General features: G+C 37.2%; 2 protein-coding genes across 14 annotated transcripts in view; both read left to right on the forward strand.

Moving 5' to 3' along the window:
- LOC100448218 (large ribosomal subunit protein uL30m) overlaps window positions 1-21,148 on the forward strand; it is a 178,491-nt gene that overhangs the window by 84,544 nt on the left and 72,799 nt on the right. The window contains exon 5 of one of the 6 annotated variants that reach the window (XM_063713362.1): window positions 7,612-7,746. The exons of the other annotated variants lie outside the window; for them this stretch is intronic. Coding sequence (XP_063569432.1) covers window positions 7,612-7,618 — 7 coding nt within the window. The 3' untranslated portion in view covers window positions 7,619-7,746. Of the gene's footprint in view, window positions 1-7,611; window positions 7,747-21,148 lie in introns of those variants that run through there. 6 annotated transcript variants of the gene reach the window in all.
- The window catches only part of LYG1 (lysozyme g1), a 158,305-nt gene that overhangs the window by 15,588 nt on the left and 121,569 nt on the right, over window positions 1-21,148 (forward strand). For 7 of the 8 annotated variants that reach the window (XM_063713363.1, XM_063713364.1, XM_054547332.2 and 4 more), the window contains exon 1: window positions 7,612-7,821. The exons of the other annotated variant lie outside the window; for it this stretch is intronic. The gene's annotated coding sequence lies outside the window, so the exon portion shown is untranslated. Of the gene's footprint in view, window positions 1-7,611; window positions 7,822-21,148 lie in introns of those variants that run through there. 8 annotated transcript variants of the gene reach the window in all.

Consider the following 21,148-nt stretch of genomic DNA (forward strand, 5'->3'; position numbering starts at 1 on the left):
TATTAGTGTGATATTGGCTTCATAGAATGATTTAGGGAGCATTCTCTCTTTCTCTGCCTTGTGGAATAATTTCAGTAGGATTGGTACCAGTTCTTTGAATGTCTGACAGAATTCAGCTGTGAATTCATCTGGTCCTGGACTTTTCTTCATTGGCAGTTTGTTTTGTGTGTGTGTGTGTTTTTTTTTTTTTTACCATTTGAATCTTGCTGCTTGTAATCTAGAAGGGTTATATATTTCCAGGAATTTATCCATTTCCTCTAGGTTTTCTAGTTTATGCGTGTAACAATGTTCATAGTAGCCTTGAATGATCTTTTGTATTTCTGTGGTATTGGTTGTAATATCTCCCATTTCGTTTCTAACTGGGCTTATTTGGATCTTCTCTGCTCTTTTCTTGGTTAATCTCACTAATAGTCTATCAGCTTTGTTTATCTTCTCAACCAGCTTTTTGTTTCTTTTATCTTTTGTAGTGGTTTTTTTTTTTTTTGGTTGTTTCCATTTCATTTAGTTCTGCTCTGATCTTTGTTATTTCTTTTCTTCTCTGGGTTTGAGTTTGGTTTGTTCTTGTTTCTCTAGTTCCTTGAGGTGTGACCTTAGATTGTGCTCTTTCAGACTTTTTGATGTAGGCATTTAATGGTGTGAACTTTCCTCTTAGAACCACTTTTGCTGTATCCCAGAGGTTTTGATAAGTTGTCACTATTATTGTTCAGCTGAAATAATTTTTTAATTTCCATCTCGATTTCGTTGTTGACCCAGAGATCATTCAAGAGAAGATTATTTAATGTCCATGTATTTTTATAGTTTTAAGTGTTCCTATTGGAGGTAATTTCCAGTTTTATTCCACTGTGGTTTGAGAAGATACTTGATATAAATTCGATTTTTAAAAATTTATTGAGACTTGTTTTATGGCCTATCATATGGTCTGTTTTGGAGAATGTTCCTTGTGCTGATGAATAGAATGTATGTCCTGCAATTGTTCGGTAGAATGTTCTGTAAATATCTGTGAAGTCCATTTGTTCTAGGGTATAGTTTAAGTCCATTGTTTCTTTTTAAACTTTCTGTCTTAATGACCTGTCTATTGAAGTCCCCCACTATTATTGTGTTGCCATCTATCTCATTTTTAGGTCTAGTAGTAATTGCTTATAAATTTGGGAGCTCCAGTGTTAGATGAATAAATATTTAGAACTGTGAGATTTTCCTGTTAGACTCTTCCTTTTATCATTATATAATATCCTTCTTTGACTTCTTTAACTGTTGTTGCTTTAAAGTTTGCTCTGTCTGATATAAGAATAGCTATTCCTGCTCGCTTTTGGTTTTCATTTTGTATAGAATATGTTTTTCCACCCCTTTATTTTAAGTTTATATGAGTCCTTAGGTGTTAGGTGAGTCTCTTGAAGACATCAGATACTTATTTAGTGAATTCTTATCAATTCTGCCATTCTGTATCTTTTAGGTAGAGCATTTAGACCATTTACATTCAATGTTAGTATTGAGATGTGAGGTACTATTCTATTCATTATGCTACTTGTTGCCTGAATACTTTGTTTTTCTTTAATTGTGTTATTGTTTTATAGGCCTTGTGAGAATTATACTTTAAAGAGATTCTATTTTGGTGTATTTCAAGGTTTTGTCTCAAGATTTAGAACTCCTGTCGGCAGTTCTCATAGTGCTGACGTGGTAGTGGCAACTTCTCTCAGCATTTGTCTGAAAAAAAACTTTTTTTTTTTTTCATTTTTGAAGCTTAGTTTCACTGGAGACAAAATCTTAGCTGATAATTGTTTTGTTTAAGGAGGTAAAAGATAGGACCCCAATCCCTTCTAGCTTGTATGGTTTCTGCTAAGAAATCTGCTATTAATCTGATAGGTTGTTCTTTATAGGTTACTCGATGCTTTTGCCTCACAGATCTTAAGATTCTTTGTTTTGTGTTGATTTTATTATTTATTTATTTATTTATTTTTGAGATGGAGTTTCGCTCTTGTTGACCAGGGGGAGTGCAATGGCGCGATCTCAGCTCACTGCAACCTCTGCCTCCTGAATTCACATGATTCTTCTGCCTCAGCCTCCAGAGTAGCTGGGATTACAGGCATCCGCCACCACACCCAGCTAATTTTTGTATTTTTAGTAGAGACAGCGTTTCACCATGTTGGCCAGGCTGGTCTCAAACTCCTGATCTCAGGTGATCCACCTGCCCCGGGCTCCCAAAGTGCTGGGATTATAGATGTGAGCCACCGTACCTGGCCTGTGTTGACTTTAGATAACCTGATAACTATGTGCCTAGGTGATGATCTTTTTGCAATGAATTTACAGGTATTCTTTGGACTTCTTGAATTTGGATGTTTAGATCTCTAGCAAGGATGGGAAGTTTTCCTCAATTATTCCCTTAAATAAGTTTTCCAAACTTTTAGATTTCTCTTCTTTCTCAGGAACACCAATTACTCTTAGGTTTAGTGATTTAACATAATCTTAAACTTCTTGGAGGGTTTGTTATTATTAATATTTTTTTTCGAGACAGAGTTTCACTTTTGTTGCCCAGGCTGGAGTGCAATGGCACCATTTCAGCTCACTGCAACCTCCACCTCCTGGGTTCAAGCAGTTCTCCTGCCTCAGCTTCCCAATGTTATTTTTTTAATTCTTTTTTCCTTCTCTTTGTTGCAATGGGTTAATTCAAAAGCCTTGTCTTCATGCTCTCAATTTCTTTCTTCTACTTGTTCTAGTCTATTGTTGAAACTTTCCAGTGTTTTTTGCCTTTTTCTAAGTTTGACTTTCATTTGCAGAAGTTGTGATTGTTTTTTATTCATGCTATCTATTTCTCTGGAAATTTTGTCATCCATATCCTATATTTCTTAAAATTTCTTTAAGTTGATTTTCACCTTTTTCTGGTGCCTTCTTGAATAGCTTAATAATCTACCTTCTGAATGCATTTTCTGGCAATGCAGAAAATGCCATTAAGAGATTTGTCATTCAGATATTTCTGGCAATTCAGTTCCCAATAAGTTCCTCATTTTCCATCTGACACTTCCTCAGCCTGGACCTCACTGCTTATATCACTATAAGAATTTTGGTCACAACAATTTTACAAGTCTCTAGGGAGTTCCAAACTTTCCCTCATCTTCCTGTCTTCTAAGTCCTCTACACTCTTCCACCTTCTGCCAGTTACCCAATTACAAAGCTGCTGCCACATTTTCAGGTGTTTTTATAGCAATGCCCCACTCAGTACCAGTTTTCTGTATTAGTTCTCACATTCTTATAAAAAGAATACCTGAGGCTGGGCAATTTATAAAGAAAAGAGCTTTAATTGGCTCACGGTTCCACATGCTCTACAGGAAACACAGTGGCTTCTGCTATGCTTCTGGGGAGGCCTCAGGAAACTTTTACTCATAGCAGAAGCCAGAATGGGAGCAGGCACATCACATGACCAGAGCAGGAGGAAGAGAGAGGGCAGGGAAGGTGTTACACAACAACCAGATCTTATGAGAACTCACTCACCATCATGAGAACAGCACCAAGGGGATGGTGATAAACCATTCATGAAGGATTCACCCCTATTATTCAATCACTTCCCATGATGCCCCACCTCCAACATTGAGGATTATAACGTGACCTGAGATTTAAGTGGGAACACAGATCCAAATCATATGAATTAGCTAGGACTTCTAGAAATATGTTGAATAGAACTGTTGAAAGAAGACATTGTTGCCTTGTTCCCAATCTTAGAGGAAAAACATCTAGTTTCTCACCCTTGTCTGATATTAGCTGTAGATTTTTTGTAGATTTTCTGTAGATTTTCTTTATCAAATTGAGAATTATCTTCTATTCCTACTTTGTTGACAGTTTTTGTCATGAATGAATATTGGATTTTGTCAAATGCTTTTTCTACGTCTATGGATGTGACTATATGATTTCATTAGCCTGTTGATGTGATGGATTACATCAACTGATTTTTGAATGTTGAATCAGCTTTGAATATCCAAAATAAATTGCACTTGGTCATGGTGTATAAGTCTTTTTACACTTTATTGTATTTAATCTCCTAATATCTTGTTGAAGATTTTGCATGTATTTTTCTGAGAGATATTAGTCTATAATTTTTATTTCTTGTAATGTCTTTTGCTGATTTTGGTATTAGGGTAAATCATTTCTACTATTTTCAAGAAATTGGTCCATTTGATCTCAGTTATCAAATTTGTGGGCACAGAGTTATTAATAATATTCCCTTATTATTTTTATGTCTATATAGTCCATAGTAATGGCTTCTCTTTTATTTCAGTATTAGTACTTTTTTCTTGATTAGCCTGCCCATATGTGCGTCAATTTTATTGATCTTTTAAAGGAACCAACTTTTGATTTCTTTGATTTACTCTATTAATTTCCTGTTTTCAGTTTCATAGATTTCTGCTCTTATTTTTCTTTTCTTCTGTGTGTATAGTTTGGATGTTTGTTCTCTCCAAATTTCATGTTGAAATGTGATCTCTAATGTTGGAGATGGGGCCTAGTGGGAGGTGTTTGGGTAATGGAGGCAGATCTCATGAATGGCTTGGTGCTCTCCCAAGGCTAATGGGTTGACATGGGATCTGGTTGTTAAAAGGTATCTGGGGCCGGACTTGTGGCTTATGCCTGTAATCCCAGCACTTTGGGAGGCCTAGGAGGATGGATCACTTGAGGCCAGGAGTACGAGACCAGCCTGGCCAGCATAGCGAAACCCTGTCTCTACTAAAAATACAAAAATGCGCAGGGCATGATGGCACACACCTGTAATCCCAGCTACTCAGGAGACTGAGGCATGAGAATTGCTTGAGCCTGGAGGCAGAGGTTGTGGTTGGCAGAGATCGTACCACTGCATTCCAGCCTGGGCAATGGAAGGAGACTTTGTCTCAAAAAAAAAAGGTACCTGAGACCTCTTTTCTCTCTTCCTTGCTCACTGTTTTGGTATGTGACACACCTCCTCCCCACTTGCCTTCCACCATCAATAAAAGCTTCCCAAGGCCCTCCCCAGAAGCAGATGCTGGCACCATGCTTGTACAGCTAGTAAAACCATGAGCCAAATAAACCTCTTTTTTTTTTTTAATAAATTACACAGTCTCAGGTATTCTTTTATAGCAATGCAAAGCACATTAATACATCTGGGTGTTTTTGGATTTAGTATGTTCTTTTTTTCCCTAGTTTCCTAAGGTAGAAGCTTAGGTTGTTGATCTTTTTTTTTTTTTTTTTTTTTGACACGGAGTTTCACTCTTGTTGCCCAGGCTGGAGTGCAATGGCACAATCTCGGCTCACTGCAACCTCTGCCTCCCAGGTTCAAGTGATTTTTCTGCCTCAACCTCCTGAGTAGCTGGGATTACAGGCGCCTGCCACCACACCCAGCTAATTTTTTGTATTTTTAGTAGAGACAGGGTCTCATTATTTTGGCCAGGCTGGTCTCGAACTCCTGACCTCAGGCAATCCACCTGCCTCGGCCTCCCAAAGTGCTAGGATTACAGACGTGAGCCACCACACCCGGCCAGGTTATTGATTTTAGATATTCCTTCTTTTCTAATATATGCACTCAGTGCTATAAATTTCTTGTAAGTACTGCTTTAACTACATGCCACAAATTTTGGTAAGTTATATTTTAATTTTTGTTTCATTCAAAATATTCTAAATTTTTTTTGTGATTTCTTCTTTGACCTATGTGTTATCTAGAAGTATGTTGTTAAATTTCTAAATATTTTGGGATTTTCCAACTATCCTTCTGTTAATGTATTTCTAGTTCAACTCCACTGTGGTCTGAGAGTATACTTTGTATGATTTTTGCTCTTTTAAGTTTGTTTAGATGTGTTTTATAGGGCATATGTAGTCTGTCTTAGTGAATGTTGCATGTGAGCTTGAAAAGAATGTGTGTTCTGCTGTTTTTGGATAAAGTACTCCGTAAATGTCTAGATCCAATTGATTGATAACGCTGTTCAGTTGAATTGTATCCTTGCTGGCTTTCTGCCTGCTTGATCTGTCAGTTACTGATACATGGGTGTTGCATTCTCCAATAATAATCTATAATAGTAATCTAGAATAGTAGATATGGGTATCTCTCCTTGCCATCCTATCAATTTTTTTGCCTCATATATGTTGGCATGCTCTGTTGTTAGGAATGTGCACATTAAGGATTGTTATGTCTTCTTTGAAAATTAACTTTTTACAATCATTATGTCATGCCCTCTCTTTATTACTGATAATTTTCCTTTCTCTGAAATTTGCTTTGTCTGAAATTAATGTAGTTACCCCAACTTTCCTTTTATTAGCATTAACATTTGAATATTAATATTAATTTATTGTAGATAAATAAGTAGATCTTGTTTTCTTATCCACTCTGACCATTTGTCTTAATTGGGGTATATAGATTAGTCACAGTTAAAGTAATTATAGTTGGATTAATATTTCCCATATTTATAAGTATCTTTAATTTATTGCCCTGTTCATTTGTTTGTTTAGTCTTCAGCGGCTCTTCTGCCTTTTCTGGGTTTAATTGAGCGTGTTATATAATTCCATTTTGTTTTTTCTCTTAGGGTATTAATTATATTTTCTTTGTATGTATTTATATAATTATTTGTATATGACTCCTCTAGTAGTCTGGATGTTTCATTAGAGCAGATACCACATACCATCGAATATGTACCTAGGCACAGTGACTGGAACATAGAGTATATTCAATAAATATGTGATGAATGAGTGGGTGGATGGAAGGATGGATAAAAAGTTGGCTTGGAGAATAAGAAAGAGTGAGTGAGGAAGGAAGGGAAGAGATAGAGAAAAAGTAGAAGTGAATTATGGCCAAATAACTTATAATGGGAGCAAATTCTAGTGCTTTACACTTGTAAAATCACTTGTAAAAACACATAAATTTATTTGCCTCTCAGATCTACTTGTCTTCACATTATAGCAAACAAATACTTCTCTGTAGGTGGCAGTGCACTTACATAAGACATTCTTCTGAAAGAAAAGGGTGGGGGTGGAATTATCTTGAACATTCAAAAGCATTTATGTAACTTAAATCTCATAGTTTTAAAAACATACTCTTATTTCCTATAATGTGGGTATATACTTAATTTATACTTGCCCTTAGTCTTTTTCCCTCAGAGGTATTAGTAAGTGTTAAAGAGTTATCAGTTTTCATTTTATGATATTATGATTGAAATTGACATGCCAGTCAAGAATTCAAAAACAGATGTTGTGAATAAAACAGTGGCTAGCATTTTTGTTTTTAACAACAACAATAGCATTTGTATTATAAAATAATTGAAACCGGCTAATATAGGTAAAACTGTTGGTCAAATGATATATCTCAACTAGCTTTGGGGCTGGGGACTTTTAAGTGGGAAAGGTTTTTTTTCCTAAGTACATTAAAAAGAATGGCTAAGTACATTAAAAAGTTGACCACCCTGCTCATGAATTTTATGTAAAAAAAAAATCAAAACCTGAATTTATCTTAGACTGTTTTGTACATATTGTTACTACCTGTATTATCTAAAACTTCATACAATCTAAGTGCACTACTCTTAGATTTGCCCCACTTCGTTTTCCATGTTATAGTTTTCTTCCAGTTTAATATATATGTATACATACATACATATAATTTTATTCTTACAGCACTTAAATGCAGAAAGGTCTTACAAGTCCCAGATTTCTACCTTACATAAATCTGTTGTAAAAATGGAAGAGGAGCTTCAGAAGGTTCAGTTTGAAAAAGTGTCCGCTCTTGCAGATTTGTCTTCTACTAGGGAACTCTGTATTAAACTTGACTCAAGCAAAGAACTTCTTAATCGACAGCTGGTTGCTAAAGATCAAGAAATAGAAATGGTATGTAATATATTTTTAAAATCTTTAAAATTGCTATTACTGTAAAGTTAGTATAATTTTGGAAAAGTAAGTTCTTTTTTATGTAATATTACATCAAGCCATGTCTTTGAACTTAGATTTTATTTTTAAAATCCAAGAGGTTAGTTTATGACAGCTGTATTCCAAACAACTTAAGACTGTAACAGAAACTCTTCCTTTGAGCATGTAATTTGCATTTACTTTTAGCCAGCAGAATCATAAAACACACTGACATAGCGATCAGCAAAGAACCATGAGGTTGAGGTTTATTTAGCTAAATTGTAACTTTAATGATATTCTTTTAAGCTAAATTTATTTACTAATTGGCCGGGTTCTTTTAACTGTAACTCAGTTGATTGTATCTACTTTGTGCCTGACATTGTACTTGCCACTGGGAGTATAATATTCAAAAGATATAGGTTCCTGTCCTCAGGGACTTCCCATTGACATACAAATAATTTGTAATGTATGATGTATTAATAAGAGACACTAAAAGCTTTATAGAGGAAATTTCTATTCAGCCCAGGAATATCAGGGAGGAGTACACAAGGAGATACTCAGGAGCTCTAAAGGAATGAGGCATCCCATTCAGAAGGAAAAACAACACAGACAAGGGTATGGAGTGAATAATAAGTACTTTGTAATGGCTAGTGTAGCATACATGCGAGGAAGTGGCTGGAGAGATAGAGCCCGAATTTTAAAGGGGTATATATAGAAGATGCATAGTATATTTGAAATAGTGGAAAATTTTGGTCATGTTTAAAGTTCTGTTATTATCAAACCCTATTGAACCTTTATTTTTTTTATTTTTGAGATGGAGTCTCACTCTGTTGCCAGGCTGGAGTGCAGTGGCATGATCTCGGCTCACTGCAACCTCCGACTCCTTGGTTCAACCGATTCTCCTGCCTCAGCCTCCCGAGTAGCTGGGATTACAGGTGCCCGCCACCACACCTGGCTAATTTTTGTATTTTTAGTAAGACAGTATTTCACCATGTTGGCCAGGCTGGTCTTGAACTCCTCGACTTTAATCCAGAATGTATGGAGATTTGAAGTTGTCTCAAACGTACTTTTAAAGCCACCATCATTTGCGCTCTCCAACAGTTGATCCTCTTCTAGCATGGACAAAGTCAATTCACCTAGCATATTCACAAATGGGTTGCAGATCCATTCCTTCCAAGTTCAGGGGTCTTTTCTGATTGGGAAGTAATGCTCAAATTCTTTTGAAAGCTGAGCTAGGTGATCATACACCAATTGGGAGAAAGAAGGCCCTGGCTCACCCTCCTTCAAAATCTCTGTTAATGTTTGAAAAATGTCAAAAATCCCAGTGTTCACTCGTTGCCCCCATAATTCCAGTTTGGCTTTTTTTGTTTGTTTTGTTTTGTTTCGCTCTGTCGCCCAGGCTGGAGTGCAGCAGTGTGATCTTGGCTCACTGCAGCCTCCGCCTCCCAGGTTCAAGCAATTCTCCTGCCTCAGCCTCCCGAGTAGCTGGGATTACAGGTGCCCGCCACCACACCTGGCTGATTTTTGTATTTTTAGTAAGACAGTATTTCACCATGTTGGCCAGGCTGGTCTTGAACTCCTGACCTCAAGTGATCTGCCCACCTCGGCCTCCCAGTGCTGGGATTTCAGCAGTTTAGTTTTGAATGTAGCCACTTTATCTGCGAACTTGAACACAGTTGTCATTCTCCCCTGAAGTGACAGATGGAGTTTGTTGAGCAGGCTGTATAGGTCATACAAGTAAGCAAGTTTTGAGACCCATTCTCTGTCACTAAAATGTGCTTCCAGTGGTGACATTTTCTGAAAGAAATCTCTGGAGTTGCTCTCATAACTCAAAAACTCTGGCCAGTGATACACCTTTAGAAAGTCATCTCACTTCTGTATATAAGAGAAGACGTGTTTCCTCTGCATTCATCTCTTCACGGAGCTATGCGAACAGACATGAGTTAAGGGCATGTACTTTAATGTGGCTGATAATTTTAATCACGTCCTGCAAAATGTTGTTAAGTTCAGGTGACATTTTTTGGATAGCCAGCATTTCTCTATAGATGACACAGTGTGTAGACTCACATTCAGAAGCGACCTCTTTGACCCAAGTAATGAAATCAGAGAGCTATCCAGCCATGGCAACCACTGCCATCTGTGCATATACTGACACAAAATGACCTGAATTCAGTTTTCCTGATATGTAGTCATTCAAAGACTTGAGTAGTCTGCAGCTGTGATGTTGGTTGGCAACAAAAGTGCACATAACATATCTTGATACACAGGCTCCTGAAAAATATATCACACAGAAACAAGCATTGTTGCCTTGCTGTCAACATCTGTAGACTCGTCAACCTGGATTGCATACCACGGTGATTCATTAATCCTCTCTAACAATTGTGTCACAATATCCTCTTAGTTCATCAATTCATCTAGTTATTGGTGCTAGCCAAAAGAGGAACACGTGCCACCTTTTGAACTTCAGCCTCTCCTAAAATTTTATGACATTATCCTTATCAGTAGGCAGGATCAACTCTCCACCAATAGCAAAGGGCTTCTTAGCATTAGCAATGTGTTTAGCCACTAAGAATGATGCTCTCAGTGGAGACACATTTGATGAAGTGGTGGCCTTTAATAATTGCTTCTGTTCTTTGTGTTCACATTTTTTTTTCTTTTGAAAAACTCCAAAGTCTTGTCTTTTAATACAGGGTGCTTGGTCTCCAAGTGGCAAAGTAGTTTTGAAGGTTTCATGGTTTCACTGGATAGCCGGTCACTACATATTATACAAAGCAGACTTGGAGAATGTGAATCTACCTGTTGCAATGAACCCATAATTTAGTAGGACTTGGTATTTTCTTTTAAATACAGCTTTCCTTTTGTTGATAGTCTTAGATTCTTCTGCTGTCTCATCATTGGGTCTTTTGCCCTTTTCAAAGGAGCTCTCTAGTGATGTTTGTTTTTTACTCATTTTGGCTAGGGTTAGCTTGTGGGCTTACCAAAACTATGACTGAGACAAGTACTCAGTGCAGGAAAGAGACACGGATGGAAGTGGTAAATAAAAAAATGGGCAGGCCACATGCAGACTAAAATAAGTGTCAGATTCTGACTTAAAGCCTGCCACTAGATGCAGCTGTACAATTGAAGCACATCAACTCACTTGCCACTATAAAGCCTACCACCAGATGCAACTTAATTGTCACTTGCCACTCAGCAATACGGTTTTGATATGAGTCTGCAAGCAATTGATTTATTAAGGTCTCTGTGCAGTCAAACCTCTCTGCTAATGTTAATCTATATTTGCAGCAGCTCCCCAGAGCTAACATCAGTGCCTCAGCTCCACCTCAGATCATCAGACATTAGATTCCTTTAAAGAGTGCACAACTGAGATCCCTTGCCTGTGTAGTTCACAATAGGGTTCCACTCCTATGAGAATCTAATGCTGCTGCAGATCTGACAGGAGGCGGAGTTCAGACAGTAATGCGAGTGATGGGGAGCAGTTGTAAATACAGATGAAGCTTTGCTGGCTCACCTGCCATTCACCTCCTGCTGTGTGGCCTGGTTCCTAACAGACCACAGACTGGTAGCAGTCTGTGGCCCAGGGGTTAGGGAATCCTGCTTTATCAGACATGTGGTTTGCAAATATTTTCTTTCACTAAGTATGTGGCTTGTGGTTTTTATCCTCTTAACAGGGTCTTTCTCAATTAAAAAGTTTTCAATTTTGATGAAGTTGCATTTATAAATTTTCCTTTTATGGATTGTGCTTTTGGCTTTAAGTCTAAAAATTATTTGCTATAGCTCTAAATCACAAAGATTTTCCTACTTCTTATTCTAAATGTTTTATAGTTTTATTTTTCACATTTAATTCCGTGACCCATTTTGAGTTAATTCTGCGTAAAGTGTGAGGTTGACATAGAGGTTCTTTTTTTTTTTTTTTTTTTTTGGCCTATGAGTATCCAACTGCTTCTGTACCATTTGTTTAAAAAGCTATCTTTCTGCCATTGAATTGATTTTGTACCCTTGTGAAAAATCAGTTGGGTATATTTGTGTGGGTCTATTTCTTGGTTTTCTATTTCTTTTACATTTACCTATATATCTGTCTTTCCCCCAATACCACAGAATTTTGTTTACTGTGGTTATATATTAAGTCTTTAATTTGGGTTCATCTGCTTTATTCTTTTTTTTTCAAAATTGTTTTAGGTATTCTAATCTCTTTGATTTTTCACATAAATCTTAGAATAATCTTTTTATATCTTCAAAAATCCTGCTTGAATTTTGATAGGAATTGCATTAAAATTGCATTAACTTGGGGAGAATTAACATCTTTACTATGCTAAGGCTTCCAATTCATGAACGTGATATGTCTTATTTAGATCTTCCTTGATTTCTTTTGTTAACTGTGTAGTTTTCAGCATGCAAGTTCTGTACATGTTTGGATTTCCACCTACAAAATTAAAAGAAGTATCTTTTTTTGAGCTATTGTAAGTGGTATTTTAGTTTTAATGTCATTGTCAATGTGTTCTTTGCTAGTATGTAGAAGTACAATTGATTTTTGTTTTTTGTTTTCTTTTGGTTTGGTTTTAGAGATTGGGTCTCACTCTGTTGCCCAGGCTGGAGTGCAGTGGCACATAGATTACTGCAGTCTTGAACCCCTGGGCTCAAGTAATTCTTTCACCTCAGCCTCCCAAGTAGCTAGGTGGCACTACAGACATGTGTCACCATGCCTGGCTAATATTTTGATTTTTGTAGAGATGGGGTCTTGCTATGTTGCCCAGGCTGGTCTCGAACTTCTGGCCTTAAGCAATCCTCCTGCCCCAGCCTCCCAAAATGCTGGGATTACAGGCATTAGCCAGCATGCCCAGCCAATAATTTTAATTTTTTTTTTGAGACAGAACCTTGCTCTGTCCCCCAGGCTGGAGTACAGTGGCGTGATCTTGGGTCACTGCAACCTCCACCTCCCAGGTTGAAGTGATTCTCCTGCCTCAGCCTCCCAAGTAGCTGGGATTACAGGCATGTGCCAACATACCCAGCTAATTTTTGTGTATTTAGTAGAGACGGGGTTTCACCATGTTTCCCAGGCTGGTCTCGAACTCCTGACCTCAAGTTATCTGCCCGCCTCAGCCTCCCAAAGTGCTGGGATTACAGGCATGAGCCACCGTGCCCAGCCAACAATTTTAATTTTTGAATGTTTATCTTGTGTCCTATGAACTTGCCAAATCCACTTACTAGTCCTAGGAGTTTTCCTGCAGATTGCGTGGGGTTTTCTAGGTAAACAACCGCTATATCTGAAAATAAGAACAGTTTTATTCTTTTCTGATCTGTTTGCCTTTTCTTGCCTTCTTGCACTGTTTTGTACTTAAGCACTGTGTCAGTTAAGAATGGTGAAAGTGGACATCTTACCTTCTTCCCAATATTAGGCAGAAAGCATTCAGTGTTTCACCACTAGTGTTATCTGTAGTATTTTGCAGTTGCTCTTTATCAAGTAGAGGGATTTCCCCTCTATTCCCATATTTCTAAGAGGTTTTATCATAGATTGATGTTGAATTTTGTCAAATGCTTTTTCAGCATCTAATTATAAGATCCAATGATTTTTCTTCTTTAGCCTATTAATATGATAGATCACATTAATTGTTTTTGAATATTGAACTAGCCTTCCATCCCTGAGATCATTCAGATAATTTTAAATAAGAAAAGAGAAGTTAGGGTCAAAAATATCTATATTGCCACCTTCATTCTCCTATAAAAATAGTTTAAAGCACTATCTGGACCTTTTTTTCAGTCTTAGTTTTCTTTGCTTTTCTTTTTTTTTAAATACATTTACTGAGATATATTTGTTGATATATAATTCACATAATATACAATATACCCTGGTCTTGATTTTCTATCTCTAAATTAATAGTATATCTATTAACTAACTCTTCTCAAGAGGAATTTTGAGAACATGAATTCCAAATATTCTTCCTTTAACATCTTTTTATGAATGCTTATGTTATGGGTGATTTCCTTAGGCATAATATGAGAAGTGCTTTGGAGAATCTCTCATAATTTTTGAAGGAAGCAAAGGATTTTAAAAAATGTAGTCATCACCTTAGGCTACAATGGATTTCAGAACCTAAAACTAGAATAAGGTACTTTCTCCCACTATAGACATTTTGTTACATTTCCTTCTGGCCTTTTCTTTTCCTGGCCAGATTTTTGTGTTCTTTTGCATAGTTGCAAAATAATATATTAAATGAATTATTCTACTGTTTACCATTTCTGTATAAAAAAATTAAAATTTTTATTGTATAAAACAACATGGAAAATTTTTTTACATAAAACTTTCATCACATTTTGCATTATATCCTTAAGATGGATTCCCACAAGTGGAACTTTTGGCACATACAGCCAACGAGCTTTCAAAAAGCCACTGCTTCACAATTAAGAGGAAACATCATGAAAACAAAAATGGAAACAATAGACCAGTTAGAAGTTGAATAGAGAACCATGGACAGCAGCAGCTAACAAGAGCCCTTCTGGGATCAGAGCAAGCCTCAAAAACTTGCCTCAAAACTACCCCTTCTGTGAGTTTGACAGAGAGTAGAATGGTGGTGATGAGGGGCTGGGGGTGAGGGGAGTAGGGGAAGAAGGGAGACGTTGGACAAGGGGTGCAAATTTTCAGTTACAAGGTGAATAAGTTTGGGAGATCTAATGTACAGCATGGTAACTACAGTTAATATACTGTATACTTGAAATTTGCTGTGAATAGATCTCATGTGTTCTTAACACACACATACAACAGTAACTAGTTGAGAGAGAGGTGATCGATATGTTAGTTAGCTTAATTGTGGCAATCATTCTACAATGTATGTGTGTATCAAAACATCATGTTACATTCCTTAAGTATATATAATTTTTATTTGTCAATCATACCTCAACAATGCTTGGGTTGGGAAGTAGTACCCCTGCAAAGGGATCAAATGTAATTGGATCAGACTGTGAAGCAAGGTAACCCACAGTTGATTGTCAAAATAAATAGAATAGTCAGCTAGCAATTAATAGAGGCTAATAGTTGGATTTGATACCAGTAGGGACAGATCAGCCAGACACTTAACAGGGAGATCAGAGAGAGACAGTCAAAGAGAGCCTGGCTAAATCCATTGCATCCTAGCGGGAGGGGCTAGAATGACGGTGTAAATGCCCATGGGAGGGGATCAGGGTAACTATGTGCATACCCTGAGGAGCAACATCAGAGGCTATATACTGCAAGGGAAACAGACATCATAGAAACAGTCCAGACAAATAAATAAGGAAATAAGCCAACCATAAAAAGCCCCAAGATGGGGAGGATCAGTATTTAGAGATGCTACAATATATTATTTAAAATTTCTAGTTTTTCAACAACAAAAATTTAACCCTCAAAAAGCCAGTAAAATGCAGCCCATCCATAGGAAAATAAAGCAAACAAAAGAAACTGTCTTTTAGAGCAGCTTATTATTTCCTTATTATTAGTCTCTATTTGATGAGACATTGTTATTAGGCCTTCTTTTACTTTTTTCTTTCTTTTTTTATTTGACAAATAATAATTGTGTATATTTATGGAGTACAATGTGACGTTTTGGTCTATGTATGTAGAAAGCTAATAACATATCAATCAACTTATCAACTTATTTTTTGTGTGATATCATTAAAATTTTATTCTTTTAGCAATTTTGAATTATACAGTAGATTATTATTAACTGTGGTCACCATACAGTGTAATAAATCACCAAAACTTATTTCTCCAGTCTAACTAAAACTTTGGACTCTGATCAACATCTCCCCTTTCTCCATCCTTCCTCCTCCCACCATTCTACTCTCTGTTTCTATAAAGTCAGCTTGTTTAGATTCCACTTATAAAGTAAGATCATACAGTATTTGTCTTTCTTTGCCTGGCTTATTTCACTTAGCATAATGTCCTCCAATTCCACCCAGGTTGCCATGAATGACAGAATTTTTTTCTTTTTAAAGGCCGTATAGTAGGAGTCCCCAACCCTTGGGCCGCAGACCTGTATGGGCCCATAGCCTGTTACCACAGACTGGTACCAGTCCTAGCCGCACAGCAGGAGGTGAGCGGTGGGTGAGTGAGCATTACTGCCTGAGCTCCACCTCCTGTCAGATCAGCAGTGGCATTAGATTCTCGTAAGAGCGTGCACCCTGTTGTGAACTGCGCATGTAAGGGATCTAGGTTGCACACTCCTTGTGAGAATCTAACTAATGCCTGATGATCTGAGGTGGAACAGTTTCATCCCAAAACCATCCCCACCCCCACTGCTGTCCATGGAAAAATTGTCTTCCATGAAACCAGTTCCTGGTGACAAAAAGGTTGGGGACCACTGCTGTATAGTATTCCATTTTGTATCTATACCACATTTTCTTTATCCATTCATCCATTTATGGACTTACTTTACCTCCTTAAGTATGACTTCCTTTATTTCTTTGAACATATTTAAAAGAGCTGCTTTGGGCTGGGCGCGATGGCTCACGCCTGTAATCCCAGAACTTTGGGAGGCTGAGGCGGGCAGATCACGAGGTCAGGAGATCGAGACCATCCTGGCTAACACGGTGAAACCCTGTCTCTACTAAAAAAAATACAAAAAAATTAGCCAGGCGTAGTGGCAGGTGCTTGTAGTCGCAGCTACTTGGGAGGCTGAGGCAGGAGAATGGCATGAACCTGGGAGGCGGAGCTTACAGTGAGCCGAGATCATGCCACTGCACTCCAGCCTGGGTGGCAGAGTGAGACTCCGTCTCAAAAATAAAAAAAAAAGAGCTGCTAAGTCTGACTGTATATGTTTGCTGTCCTTTCTTCTATCAACTTCTTTAAAAGCTATAACATTTAAAAGTAATAGTTGTAACAATATATCATTGGGCTTGTGACATATATAGATGTAAGTGTAAGATTAATATCACTAGTGAGAAAAGGAAGAAAAACAGCTATGTAGGAATAACATTTCTGTACTGAGCTGTAAATAAACAGTTCAACAGTAATAGTTGCAGATGTCAGTACCCCACTTTCAATAATGAAGAGAGCAGCTAGGCAGAACATCAACAAGGAAATATAAGATTTCAACAACACAAAAACCAAATTGGCATTAACATAAATGTATAAAACACTCTTCCAAAAACAGTAGAATACATAGTCTTCTCAACATGGAAGATCCTCCAGAATAGATCATACATTAGGCCATAATATAAGCCTCAATAGATTTAAAAGGATTGAACTTATGCAAAGTATGTTTTCCCACCACAATGGAATTGTTAGGGATTGATAAAAGAAGAATATTTTGTAAATTCAGAAGTATATGAAAATTGAGCAGCACATTCCCAAATAGTGGTGAGTCAAAGAAGAAATCACAAAGGAAAAAAAGAAAATACTCTGAGATTAGTGAAAATGAATGTGTACTGTGTCAAAACATATAGGATGCAGCTAAAGCAGTACTTAGAGGGAAATTTATAGCTATAAATGCCTATCTATATTAAAAAAGAAGAAAACTCTTAAGTCGCTAACCTAGCTTTCCACTTAGAACACTGGGAAAAGGGAACAAACTAAACCCACAGCAAGAAGAATGAAAATAATAATCAAGATTAGAACAGAAACTAAGTGAAGAGAAAACAATCAAGAATCAAAGAAGCCACAAGCTTGTTCTTTCAGAATACCAACAAAATTGACAAATCTTTAGCAAAGTGACAGAGTCAAATTACTAAAATCAGGAATAAGAGAAGGGACATCACTACTAACCTTATAAAAAAAGTATCATAGGGGAATATCATGAACAACTGAATGCCAAAAATTAAATGCTTAGATGAAATCAACAAATTTCCAGAAAAACACAAACTATTAAAACTGACTTAAGGAAAAGTAGAAAATCTGAATAAACCTGTAACCTAAAGAGGTCAAAATAGAAATTTTTAAACTTCCATAAAGTAATACCGAGGCCCAGATGGCTTCAGTTGTGAATTCTTCCAAATGATTCAAGATGCATTGACCCAGAATTTTTGCAAACTCTTCCAAAAGTAGAAGAGAACACTTCTTAATGCATTCTATGAAGCCATTATTGCCCTGAGGCCAAAGCCAGACAAAGACGTCACAGGAAAATAAAACTGCAGACCATTATCTCTTATGAATACAGATGAAAAATTATCGAGAAAATACTGTAACACTGAATCCAACAACACATAAAACGAAATTTACACCATCAAGTAGGGTTTATTCCATGAATGCTGGGTTGGTTTAACACCTGAAAAATCAGTTAATACATCATCATATCAATAGAATCAAGAACGAAAACCACACAGCCTTCTCAATGGATGCAGAAAAAGCATTTGGCAAAATCCAACATTCTTGCCTGATAAAAACACTCTATAAACTAGAAATAGAAACTTTCTTGACCTCACAAAGGGCATCTATGAAAAACCCACAGCAAACACTGTACTTAGTGGTGATTGAATGCTTTTGCCATAAGATCAGTATCAAGACGAGAATGCCCACCTTGCCTTTTCTATTCAACATTGTAGCAGAGGTTCTAGGCAGAGAAGTTAGGCAAGAAAAAGAAATAAAAGGCATCCAGATTGGAAAAGAAGTAAAGCTATCTCTGTTTGCAGGTGACATGATCTGAAATACAGAAAATCCTAAGAATCCACTAAAAAAGTATTAGAATAAATGAGCATCAGGGTTGTAGGACACAAGATCAATATCCAATTATCGTATTTCTTATTTCTATACATTAACAATGAACAATCTGAAAATGAAAAAAAAATTATATCAAATGGAATTGCATCAAAAAGGGTAGCACTAAAAAAGGACAAATACGGCCGGACGTGGTGGCTTATGCCTGTAATCCCAGCACTTTGGGAGGCCGAGGTGGGCAGATCATGAGGTCAGGAGATCAAGACCATCCTGGCTAACATGGTGAAACCCCATCTCTACTAAAAATACAAAAATTAGCTGGGTGTGATGGCACGTGCCTGTAGTCCCAGCTACTTGGGAGGCCGAGGCAGGAGAATCGCTTGAACCAGGGAGTCAGAGGTTGCAGTGAGCCAAGATTATGCCACTGCACTCTGCCTGGCGACAGAGCAAGACTCTGTCTAAAAAAAAAAAAGACAAATACTTGTATTTTACAAAACTACAGAACGTTGTCAACAGAAATTAAAGGAGACCTAAATAAATGGAAACACATCCCATGTTCATGGGCCAGAACACCTACCATTGTTAAGAAGGCATTACTCCCAAAACTGATCCACAAATTTAATGCAGTGCTTATCAGAATCCCAGGTGTCTTTGTAGAAATTGTCAAACTGATCTAAAATTCATATGGAAGTGCAAGTGAATAGCCAAAACAATCTTGAAAAAGAAAAACAAAGTTGGAGAATCACACTTCCTGATTTCAAAACTGGCTGCAAAACTGAAGTAATCAAGACAATGTGGTACTAGCATAAGGAAAGACATAGAGGTTGATGGAACAGAATTCAGAGTCCAGAAATGGTTTATACATTTGTGCCCAAATGATTTTTCAAAATACAGGTGCTAGGACAATTCAATGAGGAAAGAATCGTATTTTTAGCAAATGGCGACAACCTAATATCTATGTGGAAAAGAATGAAGTTGGATCACATGCAAAGATTAACTGAAAATGAATCATAGGGCTATATGTAACAGCAAAAACTATATTAAGAAGAAAACACAGAAGTAAATCTTTGTGACCTTGGGTTAGGCAGCGCTTTCTTAAATACACGTCAAAAACACACACACACACAAGAATAGATTAAGTAGACTTGATCAAAATAAAAAAAAAAAACCTTCTGTGCTGCAAATGATATCATCAAGAAAGTGGCAAGACGATGCACAAGATGTGAGAAGACATTTGCAAACCATATATCTGATAAGAGATTCATATTCAAAATATGTAGTGGTGGTTCATGCCTCTAATCCTAGCATTTTGGGAGGCCTAGACAGGAGGATCGCTTGAGCCCAGGAGTTCAAGACCAGCCTGGGCAACATGGCAAAAACCCATCTCTACAAAAAATACAAAAATTAACCAGGTGTGGTGGTGCACAGTCGTATTCCCAGCGACTTGAGAGGCTGAGGTGGGAGGTTTACTTCAGTGAGCCATCTTCATGCCACTGCACTCCAGCCTGGGTGACAGAATGAGACCTTGTCTCAAAAAACAAAAAACTAAGAACCCAACTAAAAAATTAGGCAAAGGATATTAATAGACATTTCTCTACATAAGATACATAAATGGCCAATAAACACATGAAAAGATGCTGAACATCATTAATAGAAAAATGCAAATCCAAACCATACTATTTCACAACCACTAGGATGGCTGTAATCAGAGAGAAGATAAAAAATGTTGACAAAAATGTGGAAAAAGTGAAACCCTCATACATTGCTGGTGGAAATGTAAAATAGTAAGGCAACTTTGTAAAACATTTTGGCAGTTCCTCAAAATGTTAAAAATTAGATTACCTTACAGCTCATAAATGTCACTTCTATCTATTCAAGAGGAATGAAAACATGTCCATACAAAAACTTGTATACAAATTTTTATGGCAATATTATTTGTAATAGTCCCAGAGTATAATAAGTCAAATATTTTTAACTCATGAATAGAGCTGTGGTTTATCTATGCAATGGAATATTATTAGGCAATAAAAGTGATGAAGTTTTGATCCTGCTAAAACATTGACAACTCTTAAAAACATTGTGCTAATAAAGGAAGCCAGTCACAAAAGACCGCATACACATTGTTTGTTTCCGTTTATATGGAATATCCAGAATAAGGCAAATAGTAGAAAATAGTTTAGGGGTTGCCTAGGGCCAGAGAAGGTTCTGTGTTGGTTTTTTTGTTTTTTGTTTTTTTTGAGACAGGGTCTCCTTCAGTGGCCGAGGCTGGAGTGCAGTGGTGCCATCTTGGCTCACTGTATCCTCGGCTTCCTGGGCTCAAGCGATTTCCCACCTCAGCCTGCTGAGTAGCTGGGACTACAGGCCTATGTCATCATGCCTGGCTAAGTTTTTGAATGTTTTGTAGCGATGGAGTTTCACCATGTTGCCCAGGCTGGTCTCAAACTCCTGAGCTCAAGCAATCCACCTACCTTGGCCTCCCAGAGTGCTGGGATTACAAGTGTTAGCCACCATGCCCAACCTTGAGTTTCTTTTTGGGGTGATGAAAAAGTTCTCACATTAGATTGTGGTAACGATTGTACAACTGTGTTAATATGCTAAAAATCATTGATGGCATGTGAATTATATTTCAAAAAAGCTATTGTCAAAAAAATCACGGTCTATTTTCTACTCCTGCCAGCAAAGTAT

The sequence above is a fragment of the Pongo abelii genome, chromosome 12 (assembly GCF_028885655.2).
Source record: "Pongo abelii isolate AG06213 chromosome 12, NHGRI_mPonAbe1-v2.0_pri, whole genome shotgun sequence".
In the NCBI taxonomy this organism is placed as follows: Eukaryota; Metazoa; Chordata; class Mammalia; order Primates; family Hominidae; genus Pongo; species Pongo abelii.